At 41.4% G+C, this 25301-nt stretch overlaps 1 protein-coding gene across 2 annotated transcripts in view; it reads left to right on the forward strand.

Moving 5' to 3' along the window:
* Nucleotides 1-2678: 2678 nt before the first annotated feature.
* Nucleotides 2679-25301, forward strand: part of NMNAT2 (nicotinamide nucleotide adenylyltransferase 2) — a 143834-nt gene continuing 121211 nt past the window's right edge. Inside the window, exon 1 of one of the 2 annotated variants that reach the window (XM_081824770.1) lies at nt 2679-3696. In XM_081824770.1, coding sequence (XP_081680896.1) covers nt 3612-3696 — 85 coding nt within the window. In that variant the 5' untranslated portion in view covers nt 2679-3611. The remainder of the gene's footprint in view (nt 3697-25301) is intronic. The other variant, XM_081824772.1, reaches the window with a different exon arrangement.

A 25301-nucleotide genomic window follows, 5' to 3' on the forward strand; every position in this document is an offset into this window, starting at 1 on the left:
GTATGGGAAGCTTGAGTTGGATCTTTTCTCTTTCTTTTTACTAAAATTAACTTGTAGCATTGAGTGAGTGTCCAGTCATTCCAGCAAGTTAACATTGAATTTTCCTCTCTACCTTTCCATTTTTCCTGGATAAAGAAAAGAAAACCTAAAAATGTGGTAAGGCAATTCTCAGTCTGTTCTTCATGTCTCTGCTAAGAAGTTCCATTCTCTCATTTATAAAATAGGTATCACTTATTGACCATCTACTATATGCTACATATTCTACATCCATTATTGGCAATCTTCACATCTCTGTGGCTTACGGGGTATAGTTACCCTCATTTTTACGGATGTGGTCAGTATAGCATAGCAGTGAAACTTGGATCAAGAGCAGGTCCTTTAACCAAAAGCTACCAGAGTTTGAATCTGGCTCCATACAAACTAGTTTTCGGAACTTGGACCACTTATGTCGTTTCTCTGTTCTCCTTTATGCCCATCTCTAAAATGGGATAAATTACATGAACTTATCGGAGTTATATGAACTCACAATTAGAGTTATTATAGAGTTAATGAATTGACATCTGTAAACAGCTTATAGTACCTGGGCTTCTAGTGGTACTCAATGAACCTTAGCTACCATTATTAATTTGGTGTGCCCCAAGGCTGAATCTGAGGGACTCTTTTCTTCTTCATATATCTGTTACTCCCTGGATGACCTCATTCAATCCTATGGTTTTAAATATAAAACTATACTGATGACTCCAGAATTCATATCTCCTGCCAAACCGGTACTTTTCAAGTGTAAGTCAGCTCATGTCACTTCTCCACTCAGAACCCTCCAGCGACTTCCTATCTCTCTCTGAAAAAGTCAAAGCCCTAGCCAGGGCCTATGAGGCCCTATGTGTCTGTCCTACTTTTCTAATCTGTCTCCTACCAATTTTCCCTTTCTTTCTTTTCTCCAGCAATACACGTGTCCTTTTGAACATTCCCTAACACTCTTGCTCCTCACACTCTTTGCACCTGCTGTTCTGCGTGTATATTCTTCCCCAGTCAAGCAACATATGCCTTCACTTGCTTCAGGTCCCCTGCTCAAATACCATCTTAACTGAGATGCCATCCCTAATCACCTTATATAAAGGAGGATTTCCCTTTCCTTTTCTTCTTACCCTGCTTTATTTTTCATTGTGGTATCTATTGCCATTGTGTTTATTCATTTTTCTATGGTCTGTTTTCCCCTCTAGCATTCGAACTCCATTAAAGTAGGGACTTTGTTTTATTCACAATCCCTAAAGCAAGTGCTCGGCACATGGCAGACACTCCATAAATATTTATTGTTTAAGTATAATTATGCTGATTGCCCAGCTAGTGTCAAGAGTTTCAGACCCAAGTCAGCTTCCCTTCAATATCTCTTGCTCTTTCTTCCTCACTAACCTGCATCCCATGCCAGGGAAGACATAAACCCCATTAAAGTATACATCAATTCATAGGACTTTTGTATCTGAACTAGAAATCTTGTGCACATTAGGGTTGATTTGCTATTCAGCATAATTTAGCAAATATTTACTGCACAAATATTTATGTGATCTTGGATAAGAAACAACAGCCAACCCACTAATATAGGGTAGCAATTTATTCAAGAATCTCAAAGCCTGGGAGAGGTAAATATTTGTACTTGTGGATCTCTAAGTTCAGAATTATTATGTACACCTAAAATTAATACAACGTTATATGTCAATTATACCTCAACTTTTTTAAAGGCCATTAAAAAATAAGAATTAATAGGTATCACAATAGAACACTTGGTTATCCCTCAAACTTTCTTTCCCCATTTTCTCAATCTCAGTCCACTCCTTTGTTTAAGCCAAATTTCTAGACATTTTCTTAGATTTCTCTTTACCTCACCCTACACATCCAATCCTTGTGCAAAGACCATAAATTCTATCTACCAAACTTGTCCCAAGAACATCTGCTTCTCATCAACTTCACCTTTATAAACCCTAGTCCAAGGACAACTCCACTTAGCCTAGGCTACCAGCAAAATTTCCTAAATGCTTGGGGCGCCTGGGTGTCTGTTGGCTAAGTGTCTGCCTTTAGCTCAGATCATGGTCCCGGATCCCTGGGATGGAGTCCTGCATCCAGCTCAGCGTGTGGACACTGCTTCTCCCTCCGCCTCTCCCCTCTGCTTGTTCACTCTCTCAAATAAATAAATAAAATTTTAAAAAAATTCCCTAAATGCTTGCCTTGCCCTCCCACTTTTTGCCTACCAACTGGAGTGATCTTATAAAAATGCAAGTTACTCATCACTCCCCTGCCTAAAGCTTCAGTGGTTTCCTTTTGTTATTCCTCTCTAAATTATTCCACTTAGAAAAAATCCCAACCCTATCCTAGCCTCCAAGCCCCACTCCATTCTGTCCTGAAGGACAGTCCAATCTTGTCTCCTAGCGTTTTCCCCTTATTCGTGCATTCTAGTCATGCTGGTCTTCTTTCACGTCTATGAGCACAATAAACTCTTCCCTGTCCCAAAATATGTGTACCAGCAGTTCCTTGTCATTTAGGTTGCAGTTTGAATTTCATCTCCCTGGAGAGGCCTTCCCTGACTACTGGATTTAAAGTGGCCCCCCCTCCCCCATTCACCTTTTGTTCTGCCAGAGAGTGAATGGCATTCACTGGTGGGGCACTGCACAGTTGCCGTCTAATATTTTCCTCCTCTGTTTGTCACCTCCCTCCTCCAGTAGAATGTAAACTTGAAGAAGAGGAGGACTTTGCTTTATCAGCAGGGTTTATAACGGGGCCTCACACCTAGTGAGCACTCAAGAAACACTTGTTGAATGGGTAAATCTTTGTCTCAACTTTGACAGCTTATGTAGGATCACAGTAGTTTCCTAGTACAGCTTTAGTAACTCTGCCCCATACGTGTTCTCTGCATTGCTTCAACCCATAAAAAGGTCCATTATTCCAGAGGAGGGATTCAGAAATAGGGATTCCCCCTATTTCTTGGCAACCACTCGGTGAAGATCTGGACTCAGTTCAGCAGTTCAAAATCATCAGATTAGGGGGAAAAGAAAGACGGAAATTAGTATTCCTGACATAAACCATTGTCATTTCTCACTTAAAACTTTTAGGAAGAAAAAAAAAAAAACCCAGTTCTTAAGATCAAACACTTTTGGAGTTGAAAATGTTAGAGAAAGTATATGTGGACAGAAAAATGTTAGCGTGTGGGAGGAAAAGTCAGAAGGAGGTAAAAGAAGGAGCTCACACCGTGCTGTGAGTATCATGGTTCTGGGCTTGGGTACCATGGTTTGCCTTGTACATAAACACTAAGGAAGAGCGTGATGGAGTGAGGTCGGTGGCGGCGAGGAAAGGCAGGAGTGGGAGACCAGGACGAGAGACGTGAAAAAGGCTAAAAAGAAAAGAGAAGGACGAAGCAGAGCCATACAAAAGCAGCCTCGGATCTTGCCGGAGCTGCAAGCGTTAAGGGGAGGCGGGGAGTGACGCGGTTTGCGTCTGGAGCGGCTCCTTGGAGTCCACAGCATCCACCGCCGGAGCCTCGCCTTCCTTTCTCCCTCTGCAGACATATCGAGACACAAAAAAAGAGGCGACCCCTGGACCAGCGCGAGGGACCCACCCTCACGATGACCGAGACCACCAAGACCCACGTAATCTTGCTTGCCTGCGGCAGCTTCAATCCCATCACCAAAGGGCACATTCAGATGTTCGGTGAGTCCCCCCGCCCATCCCCGGAGGCAGCTTCCGCCTCTCTCCTTCCCCGGCACCTGTATTTTCCAGGGCGACTGAACAGTAAGGCGTGTGCCCCTCTGGAGGGATGCGCCGGCTCATCCCCCTGGTGGGAGGTCAGCCCCTCTGTTCCGGGGCTGCGCTTCCTAGGCGTCTCTTGCTCCGGCCAGACCCGGCTCACTGGGGTCCAAGGGGTGGGGGAGGGGAGGGGCCGGAGGTGACTGTGGGTTTGGGCCGGGTGGGAGGTCGAGGTTCCAGAACTGGGGTATGGTGGTGTGGTAGTTTGGCCACTTGGCTGCGGAGGATCGGGGTGGGGTTAGAGGTTGGGTCGCGGAGAAGGGAAAGAGGGGGTTGGAGATAACGTGCTGTTTGTTTAGGATGGGTGGAAAGCTCGGAGTTAAATGATGTATATGCCTTGGAGACACAAACACACTCACACACACAACACACCATTAGCAGGGCTGGGGCTTGAAGAGATTAATTTAGGGTTTGGCTAATGGTTCAGGGCGGCCCAGGGGCGAATGTTTGAGGGTTGTGGACCGCGTATTGCCCTCGCGAGGTGGATGGCTGAGTGAAGCGGGTGAGGGGCTGGCCAGCCTGGGCTTGGCTGCCGGGACCCGCTGCCCAGGAAGGGGAGGGGGCGGGGTGGCCGCTGCGGGCAGCCCTTTTCAAGCCGATGTTGATGGATCCGGGCCCAAGTTGGCTGAGGCTCTGCCGAGGGCGGCGATGACACCCGGAAGGCTTGCGGCGTGCGAGTGTGTGTATGAGTGTGAATGTATGTGTGTGCGCGCGCGGGCGCGCGCGCGAGTTGGGGCGGGGGGGCGCGCATCATTGCGCGTTTGTTTCTTGGAGGCTTTGGGGCGTGGAGAGAAAGGGAGTGAGCGGTGGCTCCCAGCTGCTGGTTTGGGATTCAGCAGGGTCAGGGGACATTTGATCGATGCCTGTCGGAGATCTCGGGCCACCGGTGGACGCGGCTTCCCTGCTGCTCCGGTAGGATCCAACGGCACGGGGGCGTGCGCGTTTAGACCCTGAGGGAGGGACGCGGAGGTCACTTTAGAAGCAGGCATAGAGCAGAGGTTAGAAGTTGGGGGTGTTTTTTTTCTGGCACTGCAGGAAATGAGAAGAGGAGAGAGTGGGCTGGAGATGGATGAGAGACGGGTGGGAGGCCCTGCGCGGGCCTGCCAGCAAGGCGCTATCCAGAGGCGGCGGTGCTGAAGCGCAGGGTGCGCCGGAGCTGGCTTTGGACACACGTGTTTACCCCGAGCCGGAGGATTGCGTGAGCCCTCCTAGGGCTGTTTCATGAAAACCACATCATATCGGTAAAGACTGGGCGAGGTGGCTTTGACTAAAAATACTCCTCTCTTAAACCTAGAAGGTGCGTTGAACTGGGCCCGCTTATTAAAAACCTCATGAAAAGAATACAGAACTACTTTGAGCTGAGGGCAGATTCAGGTAGGCACATTTATAGGATACAAGGAGGGAGATTGAGAGGTAGCCATCCCTTCCTCACCATGCCTTCAGCTTTTAAAAGTGTCTTATTAGGAGCTAATGCTAACCTACTTACTAAATAAAGACTTTAGTTTTAAGCATCAGAGTAGACCAGAGTACCTCATCATTTATCTAAGGGAATATCAGTGCCCTAGGAACACTCTACTTTCACTGATGCCTTTACCCGGGTCCTGCTTTTCTTCTCTGTCCATATTTCCTCTAGCCATTTTGTGTCACTTGTACTTTATTCCTCTCCATTGCCAGGGCAAGATTGGGCTTTCCTCTGGAACTGCTTGGCTCTAGAAATCTTTAGTGAGCTAGCCGGTACTCCTTTTTTCCTGGGGCTGTATTAGTCACTTCCACTTGTTTTGGATTGCAAGAGGGGTAGATTTAAATCAAGAATTGAGGATTCTGTTTTGCAGCTGAAAACAGTTTGCTAACAGTGATAAAGGCTTTTGTTAAGTCGATGCTGACCTGCCAATTCTCCATGAGTTTAGAGGATAGAATATGTGGAAATAGGTATGGATTACAGCAAGCAGGTTTAGACATGGAAGAGGTGAAAGTAGACTTTCTGACAGTAGTGACTATTTTTTTGGTATTGGAACTGAGGAATAAGAGAGAATATCTGTCAACAAAGCCTTATGAGCGTCCATTAGTTATGTGTAATCCGAAGAGCAACATGGAAAGAGGATATGGTATGCTCACTGTAGCCTTAAGGAGCTTATAACCTAATGAAGGATTTAGCACATATACATATGAAAAGGAAACAAGAACACAAAATACATATTAAACTATTCTTTGTAGAATCTCTTATGGGCATCTTTGAGCTCATGATAATTTTGTGATTTACTTCTGTAGTTTCTGGTTTACAGAGCCTTTTCATCTTACTTATTCCTAATAGCAAGCTTACCAGAAAGTCATCATTATCTCCATTTTACAAATAAGAAACTGATGTTCAGAGGTGAAGTGACTTTAAGAGCCTTAGGTGACATGAAGAGTGGGTGGCAGAGTTAAGACTTGAAGCCCACATTCCTGATTCCTCTTTCAGAGGACTTTGCCCTGTACTACGTTCAGGAACAAGTGCTCACTGATCTGACTGCATAATTCCATAAACTCTATTTCCTTCAAACATAGACTAACAGAGATTTGAATTAAATTGGTCATCAACTGGGGCACCTGGGTGGCTCAGTCGGTTAAGCGACTGCCTTCAGCTCAGGTCATGATCCTGGAGTCCCGGATCGAGTCCTGCCTCGGGCTCCCTGCTCAGTGGGGAGCCTGCTTCTCCCTCTGACCCTCCCCCTCTCATGCTCTCTCTCTATCTCATTCTCTCTCTCAAATAAATAAAATCTTTAAAAAAAAAAAAGAAAAAAGAAATTGGTCATCAACTAAATGAGATTCCTAAATATGCATTTTAAGAGCTTTTTTCTGTCTCTAACGAAAGCAGTTATCCACAAACTATTTTCTCCTTTTAAATAGCTTTTTAAATCTTCTCCACAACAGTACAGAAATAATCAATTCAATAAAGTTATCAAACTTTCTTCAAGGTGCCTGAAATTTGTAATTGAATTTCTTTTTTAAATACCTGAACAGGACTTTGAAATTAGACATCTTTAACAAAGTTACTGTATTTTGAAATCCAATTGCTTGACAAAGAAAAAAGAGAAAAACTATAAGGAAAAAGAAATGTGTCATTCAAAACTAAAAACTCATTCTTCATCTCTGAAAAGTAGTACTTGTACAGTTCTCAATATTTGTAAAATATTTTAGAATGAGCTTTTCCTTTTACTTTGAAGAAAGGGAAGTTGATATTATTCCTAACTGTGGCTATAGAAACACATAGAAAAATTTAATGTTTGTGATGGAGAATTTGACACTTATATACTTAACTATAGCTAAAATATTTTCAGGGATGAGTAAATTTTTGGCAAAATAAACTCATAAACTAACAGTGTTTTATTTCGTGGTCTGCTTTATTACATAAGAGACTAACATGACACTAGAAGGTTTTTTTTTTACACATTAAATCTTAGTTATTGAGTATGTAGAGATTATATTTCAGTATAACTTTCTTCGCGTTTATATTGCTGTGTTTGTCAATAAATTCACCCCTCAGAAATAAGATAGTAAGTTTAAATAGAAAAGTAAAAAAGGACTGATCAGATAAGTTTTGCCATAAAAAATAAAGGAATTGAAGGACTTGATCACAGCAGAAATGTATTCTGTTTTTTGATGATTGCAAAATAACTGGATTTTCCAGTTTTTCTACTTCAAAATATTTTTACTTTGAACAAGTGGGTCTTTTGAAAAGAGACATGATCCAATTCTGTCCCGCTTCAAGGGTAATGAAGAGGGCTTTTTATTTATTGTGGAATTGGAAACGTAGCCCCTATTGCTACAACTAGAAATCATAAGAAAAATGAATTTGAGTTTCTATTGATATAGAGAACTGTCAGAAATCAAGAAAGTGTTTAATTTGCTTGAAATGCCTGTTAAAAAAAACCATTAAACACAAAGTGATATTTTATACTTTTGGCACCATTATCTTGTTTGATCCTACCCTGCAAGTTAAACTGGATAATATTATCATCTCCTTTTTACAAAGGACAAAGCAGAGGTACAGGTGTAAGTCATTTGGTCAAAGTCATATGCAAAAGTCAAGATAAAACTAGTTTTCTGATATCTAGACTTTCTCTCTCATTCAGGATACCTCTTTATTCCTTTAATTGCAACAACACCTATGAAAGGAGGAGTCACCTGAACTTAGTTGTTAACAAAGGGTGATGAGAACTTTTGTCCTTGGTAACACAGGCCACCAACAAAATATATTCAACAAAGGTATCTATTCCCAACATCTTATACTATAACAAGGAAAAGCTATTTTTTTCTTAGTACTCATATATTTTCCATATAATTGTGTTGCTAGAACATTTTTTTCCACCACTCCCATACCTCCTCCTTCCTCCCCACTCTTCTGTTACCACAGCTAACACCTACTTATACATCAGATTTTAGCTTCAATGGTACTTCCTCAGGGAGCCTCCACTGACTTCTAAATTAAGTATGGTTACCCTGACATTTGATCCCACATCACCTTATACTTTCCATGCCATAACTCTCATCTCATTATGTGCTTAATGACTATTTTCCATGCTAGACCTTAAGCTCTTTTAGAACAGAAACCATGCCTGGTTTCATTATTGATTTATTTCCTAGTACCTAGCATGGAGTAAGCTTTCCGTAATAGTATAATATAAATCATAGTTGCAAGTAGCAAGTCTTTGCTCCATCATAGTTGTTGAGTAAATAAAAAATAAATGAGTCTATAGAATCTTGTTCCAGGTAGAGGAATCAACCATGCACAAGGGCTGGGGTGGTGAGGCAGAGAGACATGATATATTAGAACAAAGGATGGTTCAAGGAGAAGGGGAGTAAGAGATAATACTGGAAAGGTAGATAGAAGTCTGATTGATTACGAAGGCTTGTAAGTCATGTTAAGGAATTTAAATTTTATCCCAATGACAATGAAAAAACATTGCATGGTTTTTAAAGTAAAGGAATGTCATAATTATATTTCTGAAGTTATGAATTAATCAAATTTTGAATATAGAATGATGAAGGGCAAGAATAAAAATGTGGTGACCAGCTAAGCACCTATTTCAGCAATACAGAGCTCAAGTAAGGGAAGATGGTCACCTCACCCAGACTGGTGGTGTTTGGGATGGAGAGTGAATGTATCTGAAAATATCTGAGCTGTAAAAGGGATGCTTATTTGGTGACTTGATGGGTGGGTGTTGGCAAAGGTAACTCTCAGGTTTCTGTCCAAGGTAGATGAATAAAGAACACTGAAGAGAAGCAGGTTTAGGGTTTGTGGGGAAAGTAAGGATTATACTTACTCTAAAATTTTGGAAATATGTGTTTTAACCAAGCACTGATGCAAAAAAAGGAAATACTTAAATTCAAAGTGTCTTTGTAGCTGGGACATTTGGATCTTCTAATAAAAGCTCCTAGTAGGTTCTAGTTGGGTTATTCAAAGTTCCTCACATGAGAATGATATTGAAATTCATTAACATTATGGAAGTAAAAAGATAAAAAAGGGTGTGCTGCCTTTTTTAAAAGTCTGAATTTGGAGAAAATCAAGGTCCTAAAACTGACTCTTTTTTAATATTAAGGTTGTGAAATTGGGAATAGTTGATACAGTTCAAAAGACCATTCTAGAACTTGCCCAACACTGATGATGGCTGTAATATATTTTCAGGTGGATTTGGGCATTCTCACTCATTGATAAGTTAAAAGTCCACTAATGAAAACTCATGGATCAATCATGGTAGTTTCACGGGCAGGAGCTGTGTCTGCTCATGACATGAGAATAAGGCCTGAAAAAGAAAATTTGGACATTTTTATTCACATGAACAGGTGTTTGATTTACGTTCTCCGGCTGAACTGATTAACTGAGCCTCATGTGGAACAAGCTAGCTATGAGAGACAAATATCCCATCTGGAATTCATCCCAAACCAAGGAATACGATGAAAACAAGAGGGTTGATGTTCTAACAATTTTGAAATGAAATATTCATTTTCAGTTTCTCTTCTCTTTTTGTTTTACTTGATTTTATTCTACATATCTAAGCATTTTATTAGAAGATATGCTTAGACCTATCAGAATTAGAGGTTCATATGCCTTTTAAGAAAAAGTTTGAATATTACTTAGTAGGAACATCCTTTAAAATATGAATGCCTGGGGGCGCCTGGGTGGCTCAGTCGTTAAGCGTCTGCCTTCGGCTCAGGTCATGATCCCAGGGTCCTGGGATCGAGTCCCGCATCGGGCTCCCTGCTCAGCGGGAAGCCTGCTTCTCCCTCTCCCACTCCCCCTTCTTGTGTTCCCTCTCTCGCTGTCTCTCTCTGTCAAGTAAATAAATAAAATCTTAAAAAAAAAAATATGAATGCCTGGGTGGCTCAGTCAGTTAAGCATCTGCCTTCGGCTCAGGTCATGATCCCGGAGTCCTTGGATCGAGTCCCGCATCCGGCTTCCTGCTTAGTGGGAGTCTGCTTCTCCCTCTGACCCTCCTCTTTCTCTCTCTAATAAATAAAAATCTTTAAAAAAATATAAAAAATATTATGACTCTCAAGAGAAACATTTCTATACACATTTCCAATGTTAGACCAAGGCAAATGAACAGCCTAGATGTGTGGAGGCAAACTAAAAAACAAAACCTGCTAACCCTCAAGTTTGGACCCCTCTGTTTCAGAGATATCTTCAGATATGAGAGGAACATGCAAAACTGGATGGATTATCTGTATTTTCTGTTATTTTCTATTGATAGGCAATAGTTGTGAAAGTAGTATATGGATGACTGGGAAAGAGAAAGAAAACCCACTTTTTTAAAAAAGATTTTGTTTATTTATTTGAGAGAGAGAAAGCACAAGAGGGGTGTGGAGGAGAGAAGGCAGAGGGAGGGAGAAAAGCAGACTCCCCACTGAGCAGGGAGCCATGATACAGGGCTTGATCCCAGGATCCCAAGATCATGACCTGAGCCAATGCAGACGTTTAACTGATTGAGCCACCCAGGAGCCCCATACCTGCTTTTAAAAGTGTTTCTTTAAAGGGCACCTGGCAGGCCCAGTGAGTAGAGCATATGACTCTTAATCTCAGGGTTATAAATTCAAGCCCCACATTGGGTGTAGAAATTACTTTCAAATAAAATCTTAAAAATAAAAAGTGTTTCTTTAGAAAAGATTCAAGTGTAAATTTAATAATATCACCACAGATAGAGTGTTCTGAATGTAGTGATTGTTTAATCAGTATTTAATGACACTGTAAAATATACACTTTCTAGTAAAGTTCTTGTTCATTTTTTTTTTATTTGAGAGAGAGAGAGGGAAAGGACAAATGGGGGGGAGGGGCAGAGGGAAGCAGGAGAAGCAGACTCCCCACTGAGCAAGGAGCCTAATATGGGGCTCCATCCCAGGACCCTGAGATCATGACCTGAGCCTAAGGCAGACACTTAACTTACTGAACCACCCAGGCACCCCTCTTGTTCATTTTTTAAACTTTCAAATCATCCTGAATTGCTCAAGAAGATCCTAAGGACACAAAGAAATGCATTAAATATTTTTTCAACACCACCTTTTAAATTTTTTTTTTCAATACCACCTTTTAAAAACAATATTCAGGGGCACCTGGGTGGCTCAGTTGTTAAGCGTCTGCCTTCGGCTCAGGTCATGATCCCAGCATCCTGGGATAGGGCTGCGCATCAGGCTCCCTGCTCAGTGGGAAGCCTGCTTCTCCCTCTCCCACTGCCCCTGCTTGTGTTCCGTCTCTCGCTGTCTCTCTCTCTGTCAAATAAATAAATAGAATCTTAAAAAAAAAAGTAAAAAAATAAAAATAAAAACAATATTCAACACACAGAATTTTGGTTAAACAAGGGATTTAAAATAATTCCTAAAGATTTGATGTAACAGACTAAGAACTGGGATACAGGAATTTATTTGATAGAGAATTACATAATTTATGGACATGTTCCATATTTCAACATATGTAAATGTAACATTAGTTTACAAGGAAGGAAGTTTTCCATTGCCAGAGGTTTTCACATTATAAGTATTCCATTGCAAGGAACGAATTTGCTTTTTTTGGATACAGTTTGGCAGATAGCCTCAGAAGTATTTTAGCCCAAAAAAAAGTTACATGGTTTGACCAAGGCCATCCCCCTGACATTGGCATCTTCCCTCCACCTCTTGTACTGGACAATATCTCCATGATCTATGAACTCTGCAGCAAAGGCAAATATGATAACCACCACCAGCATCATCATCTTCCACATTATCATTTTAATAGCGGAGCTGCCTTCTTTGGGCTTCTGTAAACTCTACTACCATTAAATTGTTTTCTGTTAAATTTATTGCACAATTCTCTTTATTCTGAACAAGTAAGCCATTCAGGAAAATTGTTGTAATTCTGGGGACAAAGGGGTAGGAGGAAGAGGTAGAAAAGAGCAAAACTTAGAGGCTAACCCATGGAAGTGGTGGCAGCTTAAATAGCACTCTTTTTTCCTACTTTCTTCTGCATCATGTTACCTCCACGTGGATAGCCATGCTGCTATATGTTGACCTCATTTAATATTTACCAATCAGTAGGAAGAGGATGAGTGAAGTATAGCCCCTAGATAAGACTAAATGCATATGGTTTTGTTCTTGTTCCAGTTGCTTAGGTCATAAACCTTGAACTTTCTTGATCCTTCTCTCTTTGCACACCCCATCTATGTCAGCAAATGATTTTGGATCTATCTTCAAAATACAAGTAGGACCAACCACTTTTCCACATCTACAACCCTGGTATAAGCCACTGGTATCTTTCACCTGCATTATTTCAATAGCTTCTTAACTGATCTCCCTGCTTCTACCCTTGGCCCCAATATTCAGTCCTCAACAAAAATAGCCAAAGCAATCCTTTCTAAAAGTAAGCCAGATCTAAGTCAGATCATGTTGCTCCTTTGCTCAAAATTCTCCAATGGCTCTCTATCTCATTCAAAGTCAATGTCATTAAAACGGCCTACAAGGTCTCCATGATTTGCAACCTTTCCCCCTCACCCCCTTACAGGAACACACTCTTTCCACCTCATTCTTAGCCAACCTTACTGACCTCCTTGCTTCAACCTTAGAGTCTTCATGCTGAATGTCCTCTCTGCCCAGAATACCCTTCCCCCACATATTCCCATGTCAAACTCACCCTCCTCAAAGTTTTTGCCCAAATGTTACTTTCTCATTGTCTACTTTGCAGATCCTATTCCCCTGATCACATAATTTGAATTGTAGCTCACACCTTCCCAGTCCCCCTTATTCTGCTCTTCTTATACCTTTCCCCTTACTTCTTGCTACCTTTTATTTTATTTTTTTTTAAGATTTTATTTATTTATTTGACAGAGAGAGAGAGAGACAGCAAGAGAGGGAACACAAGCAGGGGGAGTGGGAGAGGGAAAAGCAGGCTTCCCACTTAGCAGGGAGTCCAATGCGGGGCTTGATCTCAGGACCTTGGGATCATTACCTGAGCCGAAGGCAGACACTTAAAGACTGAGCCACCCAGAAACCCCACCTCTTATTACCTTTTAACAAAGCATGTTATTTCCTTATTTGTCATGTTTGTTATTTAATGTCCCCAGCTAGAATGTGAGCTCTTCAAGGGCAGGGATCTTCATTTACTCTGCTTACTAATGTATCTCAGGCTCCTAAGAGTGCCTGGCACATAATAGATGCTCAATAAATATCTGTTGAATGAGTGAATGAATGAAATGTTAGAATTACCTACAATCCTCACTTCAAGTCTATATTCTTTTTGTGGCAGGAAGGGTAGATAGTCATGAGAGGACTCAGGGGCAATTGATTCATCCAACAGCAGCTTAATGAGTTATGCATGTGCCTCAGGCACCATGCTAGGCCTCAGGGATATGAAAGTTAAAGGCACTCTTTCCCATGCACTGGGAAGATCATCTTCCATACAGGAGATAAACAAGCTAAACATAGCAGTTCAAGTCGTAAGTGCTATAAAAGAGGCGAGAATGAGGTTGAGTGGGAGCACAGAGGAAGAAGACATGATGGGAAAGCCATCAGAGCAGGTATTAGTGAGAGTGAGCTTGAAAGTAGGAGCTGCGCAGTGCACAGGATGGAGAATGGCATTCTGGGCTGAGAGCAGGGTATGTGTAAAGGCATTTATTTATTTATTTATTTATTTATGATTTTATTTATTTATTTGTCAGAGAGAGCACAAGCAGGGGGAGCAGAGGCAGAGGGAGAAGCAGGCTCCCCACTGAGCAGGGAGCCCAAAGCGGGACTTGATCCCAGGACCCTGACATCATGACCTGAGCTGAAGGCAGATGCTTACCTGACTGAGCCACCCAGGTGTCCCTGTGTAAAGACTTTTAAAAACAGGGCACATTGAGGAATCTCCAAAGAGCTTGCTAGATGACTGAATGTGGCTAGGGACAGGGAAGGGCAGGAGATGAGACAGCCAGAAAACAGGGTTGGGTGGAGAGGGGAGGGGCAGTTCCAAAGAGTTCAGACTTTACCCAGCACTTTTAGTGAGCCCCTGAAGGGTGATGGGCAAGGGAATACATTTCACATGTGGGGCCTTGCATCCCAAATGTCAATGTCCCTGTCACTGTGATTTTTTCTGTTTTGAAGTTATTTCTGTATCACTCTGAAATAAGGAGTGCTTTTTTTTTTTTAAAAGATGATTCTATCTATCTATTTATTTATTTATTTATTATTTTCCAAAATGAAACCATTGTCTATTGCACAAGCCATATCTACTGAAGGAATAAATAAGTGAATAAAATACTACTACTGTACAACCCACCTAAACAACCAACCTCTTCCCTGATTGCGGAAGTTGTTCTCACCTACCTTCTAAATGTATGTCTTCTGTACATCAATGGGATGGCCTCTCATTGTTCAAATACTCTCAGATTTGGTGAACTCAATTCACCCTAGTTCGATCTTCCATAATTTTGTAGAATTTGGATCATGTGCTTGTTCTCTTATCCACAGCCTTAACTGTCAGAAGAGTAAGGGCTATAGAGATCTTTTTCCTTGACACGTGTTTTTAGCTTATATCCTTTCAGGAGGTCTCGAACAAGTATATTTCTGCTCTTACTATAAAACTATGGGTTTCCATGACTTTGAAATTTAGTATTATATCTTTTTAAATCCTCAAGTAAGTGACATTCCAGTGGGGGGCTTTATTCTTCAACATTTCCCAACCCTTCATCTTGGTACTCACAGTGAGGTGGAATACTCATTCCATGCAGCACTGAGATTAAACTACATCAATAACTCTTCATATTTCTTTTGAAATATTTATGTACTCATAAATATTTAGCAGTGTGTGGTTCATCACATGAACTACAAGATCTTTAGGCAAATGTTTTCTGTTGTTGTTAACTTAGAGACTGCTACCCATTATAAATTAAGAAAGACAATGAAATAGGATACATATAAATTTAAGCCATAATTGCTTCATTTACCAGGAACCAATCTGCCTAAGCACAGTTTAAAAATTATTTACTTGTTATGCCCTGGGAATCAAAATTTATAGATAACATATGATTTGCCCATGCTGTGAATAATGTTGAGAAAGAGTGGGTAAATGTCTCCGTTTTTCCTCTTGCTTCATTATTTCTCTCTATATGGACATTAATAAACTGAATTGCTATTGATTTGGGAATATACTTAGTCTCCTTTAGCCTTTGTTTTCTCCTCTGTAAATAGAGTGATTAGATAACCCAGGGGTCAGCAAGCTATAGCCTGCTGGCCAAGTGTAGCTTACAAGCTAAGAATGGCTTTTATATTTTTAAATGGTTGAAAAAATGCAAAAGAAGAATAATACTTTTACGAAATTCAAATTTTAGTATTTATAAATAAAATTTTATTGGCGTCCAACCACACTCATCCACGTGTGTCTATGGCTACTTTCACACTACCTCAGCAAACTTCAGCAGTTGCGATAGAAGCCTTATGAACTGCAAAGCCGAAATTGTTTACTGTCTGGCTGTTTACAGAAGAAGTTTGCCTATCCCTGATACAACCTACCTCTGGGGGTTGGAATGGGGAGTGAATCTAAAGGTTTCCAAAAACATAAAGTGCAGTTGAAGTGCATTACCCAAAGGAACCCTTTAATGAACAATTTTCAGTCTAAACTACATCTCCAAAAAGACTTGTTTAAGCAGTAAATGTAGTTTCAATTTCATAATCGTAATTTTTCTAACTGACTGAGTAAATGATTGTGTTCACAATGGGGATGATTTTCTGGTGTTTGGTTTACACTGGACATTGATTAGCCCCTCTGGCTACTGTCGGACATTTATTTGCCGTTGAACATTAGATGTATTTTTCCAGAATATCCTTTTCCCGATTCACAGTTACCTCCTTCTTTAAATCTAATATTTTATATACTTTATAGTTGAGGATTTTAAAAGATTAGCACATCAATGGCATCAGGCTTTTGCAGGCTGCTCTTGCAGTCACATCTCGTTTTTCTGCAGCATCTCACCTCCCTGTGAACTCTGACAGCACTTGCTTTGTACCTCTCCTATAGCACTTAGCACATTGTGCTGTGGGGTGTAGCTATTTCTGTGCATGTTTCATATTCTCTATCAGATGTAGATGTAGGCCCTTGCCAGGGTCATATGGCATTTTGTATTTGCTAGGGTGCCCAGCACAGTGCTCTAGGCACATGGAAGGTACTATAAATATTTACCAAATAACTGAAAGATTGAACCGTTAGGAATATTTAGAATTCTCTGAGGTAAGATAGGTGATCAGAAATCAGACAAGAATTTGGGAACCAGCAAATACGGGAAAACAGAAATTCAAGTATGACAGAGTCAGAAAACAGAACAATAACAAACACTCAGGGACTTCAAAATTGAAATGTTTGTTGTCCCAAGATGAGAAGGCTCATGTATCCTTGTGGAATCCTACCCCAGTGTATAGCCTTTCCAGATCTCCACAGTGGGAACCTGCAGGTCATTTTGGGGAGCTTTTAAGTATGTAACTTGGCAGGAGTGAAAAATGTAGGGTCAAGGATGAAGGTGAATCCTGAAACCGTCCCCTAGATGCTTTAGTCAGATGCATGGTACATCTAGGAATGTTTTCTCAGTGAGGTCAGTAGGTTGGAGGATGGCAGAGGAGTTAAGTTTTACTCTTATTTATTCACAGTTTGAAACATGTTTTAGGCACAAGGCACCTGCAAAGGAAGATTTGTGTATTGTTTACTTCAAACAAACAAAATGAACCGAAAACCTGGTTTGTCAATTGTTAAGCTTTCATCCTCAGAAATCACAGAATCTCCATTTGAAGGAGATTTCAAAAATAATGCAGATACTCAGTATTGAAATCCCCTTTAAAACATCTTCACAAGTGTTTGTCCAAACTCTGTTTGAGATCGTCCCGGAATGCACTATTGTCCAAAGTGGCCAAATAGTACTTGGCACAATTTTATTTTTTTCAACCTTGTTCCTCCTATTAGGGGGGTTGGAATGGGGAGTGAATCTAGTTCTCACCTACCTTCTAAATGTATGTCTTCTGTACATCAATGGGATGGCCTCTCATTGTTCAAATACTCTCAGATTTGGTGAACTCAATTCACCCTAGTTTGATCTTCCATAATTTTGTAGAATTTTTTTCAACCTTGTTCCTCCTATTAGGGGAGTTGGAAAGACCTTCCTGAGACTTTCCTATGTTGGTAGTTCTTTTCCTAGTTTTTTTCCCTGGGAATCATGGAAGAGGTCTAATCTGTCGTCTACTTGTGAGACATTGGAATAGCTGAAGACAGCTATTCTGTCCTCACCAGGCTTCTCTTTAGGCTTAAAAAGCTCTAGTTCCTTCTGCTGGGCATCCGTTACTGTTTCTAGTCTTCATACCACCGTGGCTTATCTTCTTTGATCATAACTTCATTGTCTGTATTCATCTTTAAATGTTATGTCCAGTTCATGATGCAGCATTCTAATGTGGCTTGATGTGTACTATCTTATCTATTATTGGACTTAGCTTTCTGGACATTCCCTTTATTTATGGCACTCTTATCTCTCTTTTTCTCATTAAATCAGGTAAGGCAAGCTATTGCTACCTGCATGCTAAAATGTCCTGATATTCTGAATAATCAATCAATTTGGTGGAATGAGCTGCTAAACTAGTCCAATTTATTTAAAGATCTGTCTGGTTAAAAACAAACAAAAACCTGACTGGCATACTGTCAAGATGTAGTATCTTCTGGAACTTTGCAGGTCAATGCACATGCTTAGCTGTATGAGATGTCAACCCTACATTGGGAGTAACATGGTGCCTTTAGGATAAGAAACTTTGCAGGTTCCCAGACAGGGCTGAGACCAAAAGTCTCTGAATTCTTGAATTATCAAGTTTCTTGATATTTCATTGCAGGGTATGTTATTTTTTTTTTAATGGGTTCTGTTGAGAGTTCCAAATAAACTCTCCTCCATGTTTAAAAGTCCTGGTTTGGGGACTGAAGTCTGAACTTTCTTCCTATCTTGTCTAGTTCTCCCCTTCATGGTTATGCCATTGGCACTGCCCTATTCCCAGGGCTCCCAAAAGAGTGGCAGAAATGCTCTTGTTCCCAGCAGTGGTGACTTTGTCACAATAGAGGTGCGCAGTGTCACAATTAACTGGGCAGGTGGAATTGAAAAACAAATAGCAAAAAGGTCATTTTTCTTACAGAAATTTCCAAACATGCAAAAGTAAACAGTGATACCCCCAAAGTACCTGTCATCCAACTTCAATAATTATCAATTCTTTGCCAATCTTGATTCATTGATACCCCAGCCCACCTATATTCTTTTGAAGCAAGTCCCAGACATCCTATTGTTTCAAGGTGAGATCCGTTCACCTAGTATATAATTGCTTCTCTGTCTATATGACCTCCCTTAACAGACTGGATCTTTCTCCTCCCTGGTTCATGTTTGTTTGCTTGACAGTTCAAGTTGCAGTTGGGCAAGTAGGGGGACAATGTCTAATTTCCATCTTTGAACAGACATAATAATGCTTCTACCCCAGTCAACAGCAAGTGACACTTTATCATTGGCTTTGCCTTTACAGCAAGGGATTTATGGCCTTTCCCATCTTTCTCACATGTGGGGCCTGGAAGGCTCTCCTCCAGAGTTGAACTCCCACAGAACACAATGGGCCATTCTTCCATGACATACATGTTCAGCTCTTTATCCCTTGTCATTCAAAGCCATAAATGTCTGTGTTAGAAGATGTTCCTACATGAGTGGGCCCCAACCTTGGGGGCTCTGAACAACCAGGGCTTCTCATAAATCAGAAGAGAGGTCTGGGAACTGTTTCCAGAAAGGATATACATTCACCCTCAATATGGTACAGGCTAAGCATCAAGTTTCCCGGCTTTTGCTTATATTGTTATCAGTTTGGTGAGGTAAGCTCGTACTGATCAGGAGTCCTGCTTGGTAGTTATGGATGTCATTGATGGAAAAAAAAAATAATAATAAGGCAGGGGGAATTTTTTTCTTCCACTTCTTCATAAGAGGAGGGAAATAATTGACCAAATTCTATTCTGTGACAGTTTTGCTCCTGGGATAACATTTGAATTATGGGCTTCTGTTTGGCCTGCCTTTAACCTCTGTAGAAAATTAAAATAAAATCCTTCTTATTGGTGCCTTAATCCTTCCCTTGCTGTTTTAAATCAACTTTTCAAAGTATATTGTCATGCAGTTTTGTTATTATTTGCATTTAAATGTAGTGAATAAAGAACTCCCTGCTGAATCCCTTGGGAAATGTTGAAGCCCCAAATCCCAGTTTGCCTGGTAAATCAAGCAGCTCTGAATATTCATAAAAGAGGCTTGAATGACTTCTCCATATGGAATTTGCTCTTCAGGCCTGCACTCTTTTTGTTAAGATTGATTCTTCCTGGTTTCACTTATGGTTGTATGGAGCTCTGACCATGAACAGGGAAGGAATGCTGGGGAGCTGGTAAGGACAGTTTCCGGAGTGGGGCCTCTCATCATGGCCATGAGGGTCCTCTAATGTGTTTTTCTGGCAGTTCTGTCCTTCACTTGCTCCCATCCCCCACCTAGTACAACCCACAGTCATTTACACATATCCATTTCATTTAGATGCAAAATAGGTTTATTTTAGCCTATTGTGATAAAAAAAAGTTTTTTTGTTTGTTTAAAACATTGTGCTTGAAAAGGCTGGGAAGGGGGAAAGGAGTAAGAAATGAATGGCTGACGAGGAATTGTTTTATTGTCTGACAGTGGCTTTGGGGTAAAGTCTGAACTTTGGAAATTAAAAGGATGGGGAAGAAAAAAGAAAATCCAACTTGTCAATGAGGTAATCGCTCAGCTTCCTCTCTCCTTCCTTCCCCTTAGGCTTGAACTATCCCCAGAGGGTTCATGACCAAAGGCCTTTGTGGGAAATGAAGCCACTTACAGATACTCTCCCTGGCCTGGGGAAGCCGGGAGAAAGAGTGGCATGACATTCCTAACACCAGGGAATTTTTCTGGTTGGTCCATGTTGTGACCAACCCTCTTCATCCTCTCCAATAAATAATCACTATAAACTAACATTACCTAACCTTTATTGGTTTATTGAGCACTTACTTTGCCAGGCACTGTTTTAATGCTCTTCTTATCTTATCTCATTTAATCCTTACAGCAATCTTATTTTTTTAAGACTTTATTTATTTATTAGAGAGAGAGAGAGTGCACATCTGCAAGCAGGGGTGAGGGTGGGGAAGGGACAGAGGGAGAGGGAGAGAGAGAATCTCAAGCAGACTCCCCACTGAGTGAGGAGCCCCACCCAGGGCTCAGCCTCCGGAATCTGAGATCATGACCTGAGCTGAAATCAAGAGTCCGATCCGTTTAACTGACTGAGCCACCCAAGCGCCCCTTTACAACAATCCTATTATCATTTTCATTCAGCTAATGATCAGAGAGGTTAGGTAACTTGTGTCAAGCCACACAGCAAATACATAGTGGGCAAATGTGTAGACCCAGGTGCTCTGACTCTGGTCACTGTTTTAAGTGCTGCAAGTTGCTGCCTTGCTCATTTGTTGGGTGAGAAGGGATGCTGAGCACTGTATTAGGGGCTGTGACAATGCAGAAATGGGCTAGGCCTCATCTGACACTTGCATCTACCAACCGGGCCAGTGCCAGGGTTCGTGTGCAGAGAGGCCGGCACTGCTCTGGGGATCCTGCCCACGGCAGCCAAGTGTGGATTCTGCAGCACACCAAGGAGACCTGTGGACAAGTCCAGAGGACAGAAAAAAGAGCAAAAAGAAGGGCTCAGCCCAGAACCAGGAGACACTGGAGGGAAATAGAAGATTGGGAGCATTCAAGAAGGGCCTTGGGTGATGATTATGAACAGAGTGAAATAGCCATACTCACCTTTCTGCTAATTTAAAGGCACAGGGTCAGAGTGGACAGATAGAAATACAAAATTCTCTCCTTTTACATTGTAGTTGGCAAAAGTGTCCATTCAGGAAACTCGCTCCCCTCACACACTGTAAAATGAGTATAATAATACCTACCTTACTGGGCTATTGTGAGCATTAAATGAAATAAAGTGAATATATTGTAGGACCACCTTCTTTGACTGCCTGGCTTTCACTGTGGGCCCCAGTGCCTTATTTCACCCTTTGCAAAATGACAGATCCAGTCCCTAAGGACTGAGTGATGTAGATTTTACTCCATATTTTACAAAGAGATAGAAGGGTTACAGTGTAAATCATCAACAATTTCTAAAACGTCACACAAAATTCTAGGGGGGGTGGAAATTTGGTTCTTTCCTTTATGGTAGCAGGTTCATCTCCCTTCTGCCAGCAACTGCCCCGCCCCCCCATCCCCATGTCCTTCCCACAAAATGCCCTTGTTTCCTCCCCACCCATCCGGCTCTTAGCTTCCTTGGCTCAGCTGTCCCTCCATCATCTTTCCTATCTCTCAATCCCTTGGCCAGCCTGCCTACCCCGCTCAGTAAACAAAAGCCATTCATCAGATTCTGCCCAGCTCCACGCATGTCCCAGCCATGTATAAAGATTATAAAGCCTGTCACATATAGAGTTTTTAACAAACTATCTGGCCCCCAGTAAGCGATGGATAAATGTGGGTAATACTAGCAATTGCTTCAATGTCTTTCCCGTGATGTCTTTTTTTTTTCCTTGAAAAAAACGGGGTTTATTGATTTTTAAACTGCAAATAGTCGTTACAAAAAGTTTTTTTTTCTTTTAAATAAATTCACACAAAGAAAGAGAAATAGAAAGCGATGGTAGTGACCAGCAAGAGGAATAATAATTACATTCATCTTAATGTGTGTGCCAGTTCTGTTTGCATTAACATTGGAAAACTCCAAACCCGGAATCCAGAACCTCAAATCTGCAATCGGAATGTCTTGAGATGGGCACGTTTTCCCGTGATGTCTTGCCGGGGCCAACACACAGTCAGGCCGGAGGTCTACTTGCCAATATTAGTGGGGGATTTGGGAAACGACAGAAAGGCAAAGGAGGGTGGGTGATTGACATCAGTGGATGCTGTGAGTGGGCTAGGATTTCAAGAGAGACCTGCAGGAGTGTGGACGTTGCCAATGAGCATCCAGAAGTCACCAGGGAGGCAGCCTCCTGTCCAGCACGATTTGCCCTTCTCCTTTTTGTAATCACTAGTGGCTTACCTGTCAGTGAGAATAGAGCGAGTGTCCCTGCTGGGCAGAGCACCTCGTTTAGATGAGAGCCCTTGGTAGATCCTGCAGGGTGAGGATCTATGACCCTGGTCTCCCCGCAGAATAGCTAGCTTTTGCTGCTGCTGGAAAGATCTAGGGCCAACAGTCAGGTGACTGCTCATCCTCTGGGAGGGCTGGCAAGAGAACCAGGATTTGGGGCCAGATTTTTGTGCCTGTCCTCACCCCATCACCCACTGGAACTGATAGTGACTTAGGGTAGAGAGAATCTCTGTAGAATGGAACATAATCAGATTTGCAGTTGGAAGAGACTTCAGAGGTCATTCAGTCACTTATTGGATACTTTTCATGACAGAGAGCTCATTTCCAGTCTGTTTCCTTGCTGGCAACTTTATTTATTAGAAAGCTCTTCTGTCAGGTAGCAGGAGGGGAAGAATGAAGGGGGGGAAATCGGAGGGGTAGACGAACCACGAGAGACGATGGACTCTGAAAAACAAACAGAGGGTTCTAGAGGGGAGGGGGGTGGGAGGATGGGTTAGCCTGGTGATGGGTATTGAGGAGGGCACATTCTGTATGGAGCACTGGGTGTTATGCACAAACAATGAATCATGGAACACTACATCTAAAACTAATGATGTAATGTATGGGGATTAACATAAGAATAAAAAAATAATAACAATAAATAGAAAGCTCTTCTGTCATGAGCAAAATCAGTGTTCTTATAACTTGGGGCTGTTTGTCCTAGTGCTGTCTTCTGAAACTGCCAACCAGGCTCTGTTTAACTTTAAGATCACCCCATGACCTAGCATCTAGATTGGGAATCTTGCACATCTTCGTAATTCAAATGTATAATTTTGTAGGATCTCCACCCAACAATTTGAAGCACAGTCCACTCCCCTGCCATAAGAAGGATTTGTGGGTAACATGTTAATGAGTTATTGCTGGGTATCTCTAACGATAGATCATCTGCTCTGCTCCCCATCAACCTCAATGCCTTTCTCCTTCAAAGAGCTATCACCCCCTGACATATTTTAGGGGGTCTTTAGTTGTTTATTTGTTTATTGACATCTCTTCTCTAAGAATAGAGACTCCCTGAGAACATAACCTTGTCCTGGTCTGTATTGGCCTATACTGTATGCCCAGTTTTTAGAACAGTGATGGAACATAGGAAGGATTCAATATTTGTGGGAATATATCAAGAGCCAAATTAGGATAGTGAAGGTCCCAGATCCTGTCAGTACTCATTTGAGCAATCTGGTGAAGGACAAATTGTCTCTTTCAAGACTGACTGCTATAGAAGCAATAGTCTTAATCCTGGACTCAGGGCACTTGGATTCATTCCAGTTTTGTACTCATTGGCTGGGTGACCCTTAAGCTGATATTTTACTGCTCTAGGGCTTCTCCTCCTCATCTGTAAAGTGGGATTGACACTTTCTGCTTTGTTCAATTTCAGAGTTGTCCTGAGGATGAAATACAACTATATGTGAGAAAGAATTCTGTAAACTGGAAAGCTCTACATAAATATGAGTTATTACTGTTATGATTATTATGATTGAAGATGTATAATCTTCATATAGCAAAAGTATATTTAGTATGAGAATGAATTTATCTCACTCTTGAGATAAGTTAATTTCTGGAGCAGCTAGGGATCATACAATTTCTAGAGATGCTCTTTATGATTTTGCTTACCAACATCCTATCCTCACTACCAATACTTATTTAAGTGCTTACTAGGTGTAAACAATTTGTCCAGTTGCTGGAGGTACATCAGAGAATAAAACAGATAAAAAATCCCTGCTTTCATGACATTTACAGTCTAGAGGAGGCAGAAAGACAATAAACAAAATAAATAATTATATAGTGTGTTAGGTTGATAAGTGCCACGAGTGCAACAGAGAAAAAAAAAAAGAGCACAACAGAAAAATAAGGAGTACCAGGGATGGGGGTTGCAATTTTAAAGGGTGGTCAGTGGAGATCTCACTAGATGGTGACATTTAAGCAAAGACTTGAAGGAGGTAAGGGATTCAGCAGTATGGATGCTGGGGGCAGAGCATTCCAGGCAGAGGGAACAGCAAGTGCAAAAGTCCTGAGGTGAGTGCTTCTCTCAAATGCCCAAGAGAAAAATAAGGAAACCAGTGTGTCTGGAGTGGGGAGAGATGGAGTGGTAGATGAGGTTAGAAAGATATGGGTGGCCAGATTGTATAGGGTCATAAAGGACATTTTCAGGACTTTGGATTTTACTCCAAGGGAAAAGGGAAGCCATTTGAATGTCTGGAAGAGAAGTGTAACATCATCTGACTTCCACTGAATTATTCTGACTGCAATGATGAGACTAAACCATCAGGGATGAAAATAGAAACAGGAAAACCAGTTATATAGTTACTCCTAGTAATCTAGAAAATAAATGATGGTAGTTTGGACCAAAGAAGTAAAGGTGGGAAGACGTAATAAAATTCTAGATGTATTTTGTAGCAAGTTCCAATAAGATTTATTAATGGCTCTGTTTTGGTGAGAAAGAAAAAGGAATCAAGGATGAACCAAGGTGTTTGGCGTGAGCCACTGGAAGAATGGAATTGCTATTTATTAATGTGGTGCGACTGTAGGAAGAGCAGGTTTGGGAGGGACTATCAGGGGTTCAGCCTTGGACATGTTACTTCTGAGAAGATGATTAGTTATTCAAATGAAAATGGTGAGTGAGCATATAACAGCAGGAGCCCAAGATACAAGTAAATAAATAACTCGAAAGTCATCAGCACATAGTTGGTATTTAAAGCCACGAGACTGGCTAAGAATACTGAGGGAGTGAGTGTCCCCAGGGCAGAGGTCAAGGACTGAGTACTGTGGCACTGCAGTGTTTAGGGATTGGGGACATGGTGGGGGCATGGGTTGTGTTGGGGAAGAGGCAGCGA

Source organism: Leptonychotes weddellii, chromosome 6 (genome assembly GCF_054177405.1).
Source record: "Leptonychotes weddellii isolate Sample4059 chromosome 6, ASM5417740v2, whole genome shotgun sequence".
Taxonomy (NCBI): domain Eukaryota; kingdom Metazoa; phylum Chordata; class Mammalia; order Carnivora; family Phocidae; genus Leptonychotes; species Leptonychotes weddellii.